Source organism: Scylla paramamosain, chromosome 14 (genome assembly GCF_035594125.1).
Source record: "Scylla paramamosain isolate STU-SP2022 chromosome 14, ASM3559412v1, whole genome shotgun sequence".
Taxonomy (NCBI): Eukaryota; Metazoa; Arthropoda; class Malacostraca; order Decapoda; family Portunidae; genus Scylla; species Scylla paramamosain.
In genome coordinates, this window is record NC_087164.1 from 22,904,923 (window position 1) to 22,918,501 (window position 13,579).

General features: G+C 42.5%; 2 protein-coding genes across 2 annotated transcripts in view; one reads left to right on the top strand and one right to left on the bottom strand.

Annotated features, from left to right (window-relative positions):
- The window catches only part of LOC135107037 (uncharacterized), a 156,896-nt gene extending 156,892 nt beyond the window's left edge, over nucleotides 1–4 (bottom strand). Inside the window, exon 1 of the mRNA XM_064016612.1 lies at nucleotides 1–4. This exon is cut by the window's left edge and continues 292 nt beyond it. The gene's annotated coding sequence lies outside the window, so the exon portion shown is untranslated.
- LOC135107036 (nephrin-like) overlaps nucleotides 1–13,338 on the top strand; it is a 124,860-nt gene extending 111,522 nt beyond the window's left edge. Inside the window, exons 7-15 of the mRNA XM_064016605.1 lie at nucleotides 3,184–3,328; nucleotides 8,234–8,364; nucleotides 10,118–10,358; nucleotides 10,756–11,049; nucleotides 11,201–11,310; nucleotides 11,545–11,728; nucleotides 12,078–12,353; nucleotides 12,530–12,810; nucleotides 13,002–13,338. Of these exons, the coding sequence (XP_063872675.1) occupies nucleotides 3,184–3,328; nucleotides 8,234–8,364; nucleotides 10,118–10,358; nucleotides 10,756–11,049; nucleotides 11,201–11,310; nucleotides 11,545–11,728; nucleotides 12,078–12,353; nucleotides 12,530–12,810; nucleotides 13,002–13,217 (1,878 nt within the window). The 3' untranslated portion in view covers nucleotides 13,218–13,338. The remainder of the gene's footprint in view (nucleotides 1–3,183; nucleotides 3,329–8,233; nucleotides 8,365–10,117; nucleotides 10,359–10,755; nucleotides 11,050–11,200; nucleotides 11,311–11,544; nucleotides 11,729–12,077; nucleotides 12,354–12,529; nucleotides 12,811–13,001) is intronic.
- The last annotated feature ends 241 nt before the right edge of the window (nucleotides 13,339–13,579 follow it).

Genomic DNA, 13,579 nt, shown 5'->3' on the forward strand with positions numbered 1-13,579 from the left:
TGTTTGGTGATATTTATTTATACATTCCATTTGAAATCAAGTATAATTCAGCCATATTCATTCACATTCCGTTTAATTACCCTTTATTCCATCAATGACGCCACAAAATAAAAGAAAGGAAGTGTTTGTTAAGGTTCTGTGTCCTGCTACGTATGATGCAAGGCAGGAAACAATCTATTCTCTGGTTGAGGCACAAAATATTTCACCTCTGCACTTCAACTCTTAACCTTCTCGAACATAACGGGCAACAATTAAAGTCACGCAATGAATATCTTAGTAAAAAAATAAAGATATAGGATTATCAAGTCGAGATCTGCAATTTTATACGATATTATCAAGTAATCATATAATACAATGAGGACAGCTAGTCTTTTATTTATGCGTGCAATGAATAACCCGAGAGAGCGAGGCGCCGCAACACCCAGACTAAAGTGAGTGGCTTGTGGGAGTCTCGCTCGGCTCTCACGTAAGAATCTCCCCAGCTACGCCTCTCCCATTTATTACACAGCCACGTCGACTCCGCCCCTCCACGCCCGGCAGTTTCATTAAGAGATTCCAGCCACGAAATCGACCGAAAGAAAAAGAATACATGAAAATATCCTACAAGAAGAATTATAAGAATTTGTGAGGCCTTCCCTCTGAACAGCGACGCTCATGAAGTTAGCGAAGTATGAGGGATTTCTATTTTCCACTCCATGGGAACTTGAGTGAACATTAATAGAGGTAAAACCACTACACTTTCAGACTGCCTTAACTTCTGTAAGGGAGGAGGATAAGAGAGAAAGAGAGAAGGAGGAAAAGAGAAAGAGAAAGGGAGAGAGCTCGTCTTAATATCATATTCATGTCCTCTGGCGCATAGCTTTTCTGGTGCTCTTATTTTTTATCGAATCTCTTCCGTGCCGCGGGACGTAAAAGCCCACCGGGACACAAAGCATATTCACGGCCATGGGATTCACATCAGGCAAAAACACCCACGATAGACTCGGCGGAAGGCAGCGCACAAGGAAAAGAAACTGCCCCGGGTATTGTAGAAGCGGGCGTGGGGAAGGAAGGAGGTGAAGGTCGACGGTGGTGGAGTAACGGATCAGAAAATTCCTCCTACATACACCTCTCTCTCTCTCTCTCTCTCTCTCTCTCTCTCTCTCTCTCTCTCTCTCTCATTCACATACTGCGCTATTCCATTCTCTTTCTAACATAATACACATGACTGGCATTGAAGTTTGGAGCAATATCTTTAGAGTCTAATTCGGTGATGACTCTGACGTTGGGAATCCAATTATATCCACGAAAGATGGAGGAAGCTTGGGAGGCTGTGATACCTACGTGTTTGTACAAAGACGTATAATTGCTAACAGAGGACAAAAACTAATCACAAATTTAGCAGTCACAGAATGGTATGGCGTGTGAAATTTGAACAACGAGTAAGGCTCTTAGTTCTTGTTTTTTTTTTCTTTTAATTACGGTAACTTCATTAGGTTCTCGCCAAAATAGCCAATTATTACATCAATATAACAACATTTTATGCAACAGTAACCGAACACATTTCTTAAAGATCAAAACGAATACATAAAATTCTTGGAAATTTACCCAATAAATCAAGCCTCACGTAAAACACATGTATGAATAGAAAAGGAAAGGTAGTTACTGGAAGGAGTGAAATTGTGCCCTCATCATCACGGCGCCCGGCCACAGGTGGCGCCAGAGTGACGCGGCGGAACCTTCCAGCTTTCTTTTTATGGAATCTCATTTTGTGGATATCTTTACTCCGTAATTGCCCTAAAATCATGTGCACGGTATAATGCTCATAATTAGATAAACTCCTACAACGATTTCTGCACGTAACTTTTTTTTTTCAATTCGTAGACAAATATTAACATTTGATTTCCAACATCTCCATAATAATATTCATAGTAACACTTTTTTTTACTTCATTCACATACACACACACACACACACACACACACACACACACACACATTTTCTCTCTCTCTCTCTCTCTCTCTCTCTCTCTCTCTCTCTCTCTCTCTCTCTCTCTCTCTCTCTCTCTCTCTCTCTCTCTCTCTCTCTCTCTCTCTCTCTCTCTCTTTCCTAGAGTGCGCGCGCATTCGCGCCTGTGTGTCATACATAATAAGTGTAATTAATCAAGGCCGGATTGATTTCTTTTGGTGTGCGTGTGTGTATGTCTGTGTGTGTGTGTGTGTGTGTGTGTGTGTGTGTGTGTGTGTCTGGCCACACACGTATTTCACAAGATGGCTTTGCTTCTTTCCTGTTCCTCTGGATGAACACTAACAACACACGTTTCCAGGCTTCACAACTTGACATCGGATGAGCGTAAAGGCGTGAGCAGTAAAATTTATAACTTATTTTCCTGACAATGCAGATTTACCGCCTTTTTCCCCGTTTTGATCTGAAGTGTGAAAAGATTTAATGCAATACGGTTTAAAGTCATCACCTGCCCATCACCAGCTTCACACACCTGCTCTCCTTTCCCTCTTCACCTACGTCATGAAGTCACGTCTCACTCACTATTGCCTTCACCCTCCCTTTCCTGGTAATTGCTCAATATGCATGTCTTTTTATTGCGCTTTACTGACAATAGAATAGAATATGACTATGGCAATACGATATAGAGGTATTCAATCACTTTTTATGATCATTATTTTTTTTTTTTTTTTCTATTCGTGGAGGTAATGGAAGAGTGTCTATGAACAGGTGAGAATCGTGAGCGGGTGTATCGGTGGGTAAGCAGATGGAGTGTTGTGATGGATTGGCTGATGGATGAATAGATTATGAATGATTCAGTATAGCATGATTTATCTAGAGAAGTTTGTGAAGGGAGCTATAAGAAAATACAGGTTCCACGCTAGTCTTATGTCTAAATGTACTCAATTTACGGGAGTTTATGACGTGATGGGTTACCAAAGGAATGGATAGGTGGTGAATAATTGTTATGTTCCATCACTCGTCTGCGGAAATTCCTGAAGAAGGTTTAGAAAGAAAACCGAAGCAGTAGACACTTCCTCATGTCCTATGTGAAAATATACTGTTCACGTATGTATTGTGAGTAATTTCGTGCAGGGTCATTTGTTTATGGAAATTTCAGAAGGGGATATAAAGGAAACATGAAATAGACTAGTCGTGTGTCAGAAGTAATATATTCACGTGTCCGCATGGCCTCCTCAGCAGGTGCGGCTGGCCAACAAGACTGTGTCCACGCTACGCATCGTGGCGCAGCCCAGCGACCATGGTGTAGTGTATACCTGCCGGGTGGAGAACCCCCTGCTGCCCACCTCCGTTCTTGAGGAGTCGTACAAACTTAACGTCCACTGTAAGTACAAGCTTTGCCTCCTTTTACTACCTTCAAACTACTTTTCTTTCAGCATAAAAACGAATGGTGGGTCTCTAAAAAGTTCCACCTCATTTTTTCTTCCAGAATCCACTCAAAGTTCGAACGTAAACGCCACCCTTCGTACACAAAGCTCCGTGTTTTTTTGTCTTTTGTTGTTGTTGTTTTTTTTTTCGTCTTTCCTGTTTAGGTGGCATACTAAACATCTCACTGAAGCAAAATACAAATCTGAACCCTTTATGGCAGGATGAATACCACATCATGCTGTCAGGTTCGCTCGGTATTCAGGGAAGAGAAGGGAAGGGTTTTGTTTCCTTCCGTGAAATATGCAGTAGGGTGCACCTCACAGAGCAGCGAGGGGCACGGGTGGTCTCTTCGCCTGGCACTCCATCACCCTCACCTCCATCACCCTTCGCATCGATACACGAGGCAGTATGGAGGGGAATAGCCTTGGGGCATAGTTAGCCATGGAAACATACCTATCATGCGAGGCGCTGCTGGGACAGGATGGGGAAGGACAACGTAAATGGCCACGTGATATTCGTGGAGGTATATACAGCGGGACTCTTAAGAAGAAATCAGTATTTTATCTTAGCGAATTCTTCTCAATCTTTTATTTTTTATTCGACTAAGTGCTACAAACGACATGATCAGACAACGCACACGATCACTGCGTTGTATATATCAGCTTTCCAAGGAAACAAAGTAATATCCTTAATACAAAATTGCCGCACGAGAAGGCTACGTCCATCTGAGCTGTTTTGCTGAAGATTGTCTAACATCCATGAAAATAAGCAACATATAATTTATCCCCTAGACTTTACCCTTGTGCAGCAAAATGTTTTATATCTGGGAGTATAATTGGCTGTCAGTCACTGGATTAACACGTCAAGGAAAACTATTCCACGTCACATTTTTCTCCATCAGCCTCACTCGACTCCCCGACAGCGTGTCCATCACCTGTATATGTCTTCCCGAAATTTTGGAGTAAAAAATGCTTGACTTTAAACATAAGCAAATGTCGGGGAAGAGTGATGACTTGACGTGCAGGTGGGTCATCGCCGGGGAGGCTGCTCTTCATTACTCACCCGAGACTGACGAATGACGCAAGACACACAAACAGGAGGGCAGGGAGGCAGACAGGCACGGAGGGAGTCAGGGAGGCACCATGAAAATGAGGGTCAAGAAGGGCGAGGAAAGCTCAAGTGGGTGTGCCTTGGAAATATCTCACTAACACACACACACACACACACACATGTGCCAGCAACCACTAGGAATTCAGGTCAATACAAAATCCTTTCACAATATTTCGTCTTCTCATTTCTGTTCACTTTAGGTTCAAGTGTTCCAGATGCGATCATCGAAACAGGTTTTCTATTTTTATTTTCATTTTTTTTTCTTTTTTCGTATTCCTGTGTCGCTCGCCTGTCCATCTATCACCTTCCACAATTACACCGAACCCTGATTTTTATTTTTCTTCAATTGAGTGCGGCCGTCAAGTCTTCACTTTGTGCTGGTCGTCCTCTTTGTTTCCCCATGATATGTCCAGTGTTATTCTTTCCTTATCTCCTTGAGCGCTCCTAATTTTTCGTCCTACAACTTTTGTAATTACAAGTTTCCAATTCCCTCCTCCCTCCCCCCAATCTCTCTCTCTCTCTCTCTCTCTCTCTCTCTCTCTCTCTCTCTCTCTCTCTCTCTCTCTCTCTCTCTATTGATTACTAGGCAGAAAGATAGGTAAACAAACAGACAGACAGACAAACTAACTGTCTGAAAGAGTGAATGACGAAATGACTCTCTGATAGTTACTGGCTGTGTGAGTTTGCCTGGCTTACTGACTAGCACTGTGAAAAATGACCAAGTACACAAATGACTGACAAATTGACGAATACACACATACCTATATACATACATACATACATAAATACACACATTCAAGCTGCGTCTTTTCCTGGCATAATTTCTTCTTTGCCCAGCGACACGTCCACACGTTTCCATGTCATTTCAACATTCTTTGTTCATCTACGTATCTCTTTCATATCTCCTACATTTTACTTATCCGTCGTATTTTGTTCAGAGGCTTTCATATTATTTGGCACCCTCATTAATCTCTCTCTCTCTCTCTCTCTCTCTCTCTCTCTCTCTCTCTCTCTCTCTCTCTCTCTCTCTCTCTCTCTCTCTCTCTCTCTCTCTCTCTCTCTCTCTCTCTCTCTCTCTCTCTCATCATCATCAACGGGAAGATCCTACTGGGGGAAGGCAACAATGTCCAGACCCAATCTTTGCTTCCAGACTCAATCTTTACCAGACTTCACCGTGAGACCTCTTTATTTGTGAACACCTCTCGGCAGCATCGATCACTACCCTACCCACGACCACTATAGAAGCTCCTTGGTTTCTCTCCCCACACCATGTTGTCTCTCTAGGATACAACCAAGTAAAATAAGACTGATTTCCGAGAACCCCGCCACGTGCCAACGATCGGGTGACCCACTTGTTACTGACGCAATAGGTGACGTAAATTTCACTCCTATCTGTTGCATTAATATGGTAGGATAGCCTATTTTTGGCATATTTTTTTTTAGTGAGTGCGTGCAGTGCAGTGGTGTGAGCAGATATGTAGTAACTTTCCCTGGATGGAACGGTGTAAAGATGAATAGCACGCCTGGAATTCCTGGAGGGGATGGAGTGTGATAAATGTGTTGATGGAGCTTCGGGCGAGGTGACGGACAGCGGGACAAGAGGCTGGTGACGAATGATGGTAATGAAGCGCTCGGCCGTCACTCCGGCGTGATTAGAGCACCAGGTGAACACGGCTGCGAGCGAGGGACATCTTCGGCCAAATGACGACGTGAGAGCGAAAAATAAAGAGTAAAGAGACACTAACACTGAAATTTGTGTGTTTAGGTTACCTACAAGCGTTGGCCAAAGAATAACACTCTCCCGTAACAAACCCAGTAAATAAACATTGCTGTTGAAATTAAAGTAAGAATTTTCTCCACGAACAAACTCAAACCCAACAGTGGCAGTGAGACGCTTCTCTATCTGGAGGGAATCCTCTCAAGGGGCTGAGGTGTCCGCCTAATTGAGGCCCTTGAGAGAAGGTGAACCCGAGACATTGAAACACCATTACCCTCCCCTAAGCCTTTCCCGCCTCCTCACACCGCCGGCCTTGTGGGTGTGTTGCTGGTAAACACTTCATCCCCGCTAACTAAACTAACATCCATGAAAGGAAAAGGAAAAATTCTTCATTGATTTAGGCTTTCTCTCTTCACATATCTTACTTTTTAACGTATAGTGTACAAGAAAATATAGTAAATTACTTAAAAACTAATTAACTAAGACAATGAATAAGTTATACATTTCACATCATGAATGGGTTAGGTGAGGACTGTCATCCTTTTGATGACCAATATAATATGTATGCATATGCGAGCAAATATGACAATTTTTTTTTCAAAATATAATTAGTTGTTGTTGCCTTATAGGTATTCTGTCAAACATGTCATTCATTAGTCAAAGTTGCTGGCAACAATTACCTTGCACTTTCAGTGTTTATTGTTTCACTTTGATTGATGCAGCACCAGCATGGCTCTACTCGTCCCGTTCATCAGTGCTCCACCAACTTCCTACATTTTTTGGGCATGTTACAAAATGGCGCTTGGCAAAGATTGCACACGGGCGTGCTCTGCGTCATGGCCCTGATTTTCATGTTTTACAAACACACATACACACACACACACACACACACACACACACACACACACACACACACACACACACACACACACACACACACACATAATATATATATATATATATATATATATATATATATATATATATATATATATATATATATATATATATATATATATATATATATATATATATATATATATATATATATATATGAAAGAGACAGACAGAGAGAGAGAGAGAGAGAGAGAGAGAGAGAGAGAGAGATAATCTAATATGTGCAGGAAATTTATTGCCTAATAAGTCTCGGTATTCAATTTATCATTTTTTTCACGAATTTCGAGGAGAGATTTCTAGTTCACAATATTCACACAAACAAAATTATAAATGAATATTTAGGGTGCGTTGGCCTCCCAGTACAGAACGCAATTTCCTTTGCTTCTAAACTACAAAAAAAATCACAAACGTTTTCCTGCCGCCAGAATAATTTTTAAGTTTAACAAATCGCGAGGTTGCACAACGTAAAATGCTTCTTGGAAAACATGCAAGCTCTCAGCACAGTCATGACAGGCGATCACCCGGGGATGTGGCGCCGGGAGAGAGAAGCCACGAAGATGCAAGGTCACAGAGCAACTTGCCAGCGAGGCGAGGTCTTGCGTGAGCAGTTTTAAGTGTTCGTTCAATACCCATTATAGCATCTGCTGGTGGCGTCTGCTGTGCCTAACTGCCAGCGAGTCGGTGCCACGAGAACACACACCATTCTCCTTTTTTTCCTGCTGAACTACAAAAGATCAATTCTTCACATAATTAATCTATTTAACGGAACTGTGTTAACACTAAGAGTTCTATGTAGACTGCATCTAATTAAAAGCTCTTTGTTTCATTAGTAAGTTTATTTGCTATTCGTCAACTAATGCCCCTAAACAATTACTCATTTTTTGCCTTCAAGTGCGGCTAAATACGGAACCGAATGATTTACCCACAAAAAAATCTACTATCTATTCTGTTGTTTACTCTTTTAATGCCCTTATTTTTCCTGTCAGTCTTTTTATACCTACATTTTCTGCCAGTTTCACGCTGTCAGTATAAATTCTCTCTCTCGCTCTCTCGCTCTCTCTCTGACATGGCAACACTCCCACTGGAATCTAAGTTAAGCGTCGTGCTACAGTCGGTGTTCTTGTCCCTCTCCCACAGACGTGCCTCAAGTGGACCTGGTGATGGGCATGGGCATAATACCCAAGTCTGTGAAGGAAGGCTCCGATGTTTTCTTCGAGTGTCGAGTGAAATCCAACCCAAAATTCTACAAGATCACATGGATACACGAAGTAAGTGTGTGTACGTGTTTGTGTGTGGGAGAAGGTGTCTCTGTCTGTGTGTGTGGGGGGGTGGGGGGGGAGCGCGTGATTATTGATGATGATGATAATGATGATGTTTCTGTTACTGGTGTTGTTTTCCTTTTTCTAAGTGCTTTACGAGTATCATATTTCATGTTCCCGTATACCACCTGAGTTTCACGGCTCGAACCAACAAGGCGCAGAGATCCTACACCTGCTGTAGGTCACGCCTCGGGAGCCCTGGATACAAGGGGAGGCTCTGAGGGATTTAGCTTCGGCTCTTCCTCAAGTGAACAACTGTCAAGCTGCTCTTTCGTTCCAGTTATACTCCGCAAAAGACCTGTTCCATATTTCTACAATTAAATTACTTGATTTTTTCGGGTTTGTGAGACTGGAAAAATGTACTCTGCAATATTCTAGTTTTATTTATCTATTTATTTTTTTTACTGAAGGGGAGGATTGAAGAAGGCTTTTAAATTCCTGCAATGAAATAATGTTTTTTTTTTTTTCGAGGTTTATGGAAGGTATAATAAAAGTTACAGCGCAGTAATTTGATTTTTGAAGAGTACAAGGATTCGGAGTTTCAATCAGAAAGTCCAGGGAGTCTTTTGAAATATCTACAATGCAATTATTTGTATAATATTTTCAAGTTTGAGAGGAGGTTAAAACTCAAAACAGCAATAATAGATCTTCGGATGAATTTCTACATTTCTACATTACAATAACCTATATATATTTTTAAAGATTGAGAGAGAGACTAATAAGTTCATGCTTCTAAGTAAAAACACGAAGATGCAATTAGAAGTAAACCTAGAAAGAGACTAATAGATTTACGAAGCGAACAAAACACGAACGAAGGTACAGTTAGAAGTAAACCTTGAGAGACAAATTTATACTACAAAATTTATACTACGAACTAGACGTAAAACACGAGGGTACAGTTAGAAGTAAGCCTTGAGAGAGACTAATACATTTATACTACGAATTAAAACACGAAAAAACAGTTAGAAGTAAACTTTAGAGTATAAATAAAAGAAAAATTAATGATACCATATGGAGCGTCTGTACTCTTGAATTAATTGTGCCTGCCGCCGTGCAAGCGCCACTAGCACCAGTGCCGGGGTGATGAGCTAATAACAACACACCAATTACCATGTTGTTCCGGCGTGCAATAACTGCAGCTGAGCCATTAATGAAATATGCATCCGCCGCTGTCCTGTAACTTCCCATAGAGACAATAATTAAACTACTCCATATAAACTTTCCCACGATTTTCAGGCCGGCGTTTACGTGAATTTATCCGGCAATATATCACCGTGATTTGGATATACGTGCGTGATAATGATGATGATGGCGGCTATTGTAATCATGAAGCTGGTAATAAAAGCAATTACCGCTAACATCAACAGCGGTGACACCAACGACAGCAACATCAAACAACAACAACAACAACAACAACAACAACAACAAAAACAACAACAAAAACAAAAACAATAACAACAAAACGAATAATGCTATTGACACTTCTACTATTGCAACAACAACAACAACAACAGCAACTACTACTATTACTACTACTACTACTACTACTAATGCTACTAGTGCCACCATTACCACCACTACCACTGAAATTATTACGATTTCTTCTACAACTACAAATAACAATAACAATAACACGGGCAATAATAATAACACTAAAACCCACGTGTTGACTGACTCATTATTATTGTTTTCCTTGGTGCAGAGAGACAAAATGACGCACCACTGTACGAGTGTTCAGGGCAGTAGCAGTGAGGGGTGTGTGCGCGGTGCCTCCTTCCCACAGGGCTCGGCGATGCACCACAATGTGTCCGCGGGCATCATAGTGTCCAACCAGTCACTCGTCCTGCAGCGGGTGGGAAGGGAAAGGGCCGGTCGCTACTACTGCCGAGCCACTAATCTTCACGGCGAGGGGGTGTCGGCTCCAATCCCTATCACTATCATGTGTAAGCTTCCTGTTGTTCTGTGGTGTCTTCGTCTCGTCCTTTGTCCTTTAGTTACTGGTTTGGTTCAGTTTGGTTCGTTTTTTTTATTTTTTATTCTACTTGTTATATGTGCTCTGCTTGTTTCCTATCTTTTTTTTTTTTTTTTTTTGTATTTTTGGCTTTTTCTTATTTTTGTTTTCTTGTTCTTATTCTTCTTCTATTATCTCATTTTTTTCTTTCCCACCATGTCTTTTCTTCTTACACAAAACCTTAAAATATGTCAATAAAAATCTTCCGCGAAAACAAACTTCTAACTGGCATTTCCCTTCTTCAACATTCCATACGTGAACAAAATACAACCCACCAAAGTACCTCTCCATACTAACCCTGCACGTCTGTCTCCGCCCCTCTCCCTTAGACACGCCGGTGTGTTCACCCGGCCAGCAGCGGGAGTACCAGGTCGCCCACCACGAGACAGCTAACATCACCTGTCGCGTGGATGCAGTGCCGGATAATGTCACGTTCACTTGGAAGTTTAACTCGTCAGGGTCATTACTGGAGTTGGGGGAGGGCAGGGCGGCGTCGTGGGGTACAACAAGCGTCCTGGCCTACACTCCAGCCTCCCCAGGCGACTACGGCTTGCTGCTCTGCACGGCCACTAACTCAATTGGCACGCAACACATGCCCTGCGTCATCAATGTCACGGCGGCGAGTGAGTATAAAATTTGCATCTGTGCTGGGGGAGGTTTGGCAAGTGTGTGTCTGTGGTTGGGTGGGTGTGAAAATGGGTGGTTGGGTGCGTGTATTTTTGTGCATATCCACTTTTCCTCGCTTCCTCACTGCGTCCTTCTATTTCGCCTCAGAGCCGCCAGACTTGCTGGAGGAGTGTGTCATAAGAAATCAAACAACCCATTCGGTGTTCGTGACGTGCAAAGGCATCCCCACTGAGCTTCCCCGCACCTTCACGATGGAGGTGAGACACTGATCATTTCCTTCACTATTACTTTTATCGTCTCGCAGTTGAGAGTAACCTTACCTGGCAGCATGCTTTCTTACGGCATGACATTTAGGATATGTCCATTGTATTACGAAAACAATGCAGTATCCATTGATTTTTGGAGTTCATTTTGTACATACTAAATATAGATACTATGACCAGATTCCTTCTAACCAATATCAATACTTTTCAACATTCCCTCCTACAAAGGTGAGGAATTCTGAGGACCTCCAGCTGGTCACTAAGGTAAGCAACAACACGCCCCACTTTGTGGCCTCGGATCTCCATCCCGGCACAGCCTACACACTGCACGTGGCCGTCCACAGTCCCATGGGAGCCTCTACTCCCATCAAGTTACAAGCCTTCACTGTCAAGACCGCCGAGAAACGAATGGGTTAGTTACAATCCGGACCATTCTATTTGGCGTGAAACAAGTCACTTTGAGAGATAAATGCTCGTCTACTCTCAAGTGTACCTGGCACACACACACACACACACACACACACACACACTTAGAACACATGCGTCCTTAACTCTGCCACACAGACACGAACGTGTTAACTTACAATTAGGCTCTTCCCTGATATTCCTTTGTTGTCATTCCTGCAGGAATTTACACTTTGTCCAAAGTCAAACCTCTATATCTAAGAATCTACACTTAGGCACATCAGCTAAAGATTTATTATTTAAGTATTTTAATGAAAAGTTTTCTAAAGTCACCTCTCTCTCCCGCTCTTACTCAGGAATCAGCGAACCTGAGGAAGAGGTGATGGGCGTGTCGCCTTTGGTCGCTATCGTAGCAGGAGGCTCAGTGGCCATTGTGATCACGCTTGTTATCATCATAGGCATTGCCATCAAACGCTGCCCGAGGAGAAGGCCGCCTGCTGGAGACCCGAGTTATGCCCTCGGCTCCCACGTGTCCGACACCTCACCCAAGGAGACGGTGAGCACCTTCAGCAGGCCGTCACCCGCGTCTGAGGAGCGAAACCCTGACCTCATTCCGCTCAAGGAAGCGCAAGGTGAGAAAACACTGCACCATTGTGGTACTTGCTGGCTGGCTTGTGACGGGCAATTCCTGAACCTTCAGTGCCATCCTAAGATCAGAAAATAGTTTGTGGTCTACTTTGCCATCTGTAAGTGCTAGTATTCATTCTTAATTTCCGGAATATTTTTTTTCTTTCTCTCCTTTTTGAAGAATGCGATTACCAACTTGAGGAGCTCCGCGTGCCAAGCTGCCAGGTGGTGGGCGGCGTGCCTTCCTGCCATCAACTAACGACCCTCGGAGCTCCGGGCCCCGTGACGGTGACTGTGCCACTAGGCGGGGGAATCGTCACCAGCTGTCACCAGCCACAGGACTGGGACGCTTACTACCAGCATCAACTTCACCACCACCACCATCACCGTCACCACCACCACCACCAGCCCCCGGCACCACCACCACCCTCTGTAGCTTCATTTCCTCACCCATCGTGCGAGGTAAGAATTGACAGAGGTCAATTTTTTTTTTTTTTCTTCAGTGAGATACAAACTGTTCAATATGACACACGGGATGCAGCTCACAACACACTTGCCCTCATCACACAGCCTGCGCCTTCCCTTCCCCTCACGCCCAACTTCACCAGCAAGTGAATAAACCAACACTAAGTTGGCGTTTCTGTCTCCTGCAGGTGATGGGTGTCCCGCCTCCCCCCCTGCCTGAAGGGGTCATCCCTCCTCCAAATTATCCTATTCAACCTCCCGTCTCGGGCGCTGCCTACACCACGCCAGCTCACTTTCTGGGCGGCGGTGAGGTGACCTCCTCACCCCACCTGGACCCTCACGCGCACATCCGGGATCCGGCAGACTACGAAGGGGAATCTTTTAGACATGAGAGCAGCGTATAGTAAACGAGCCTCAAGGAGACGCGTGCTATGCTGCGAGACTATACCAGAACGAATTTACCTAGGAACAAATTTTTCATAAGAAATAATTTTCTAAAGATATATGAACTGCGTTGGAAAATAACAACCGTTAATTATATATATATATATATATATATATATATATATATATATATATATATATATATATATATATATATATATATATATATATATATATATATATATATATATATATATATATATATATATATATATATATATATATATATATATATATATATATATATATATATATATATATATATATATATATATATATATATATATATATATATATATATATATATATTGTAGTAGTATAG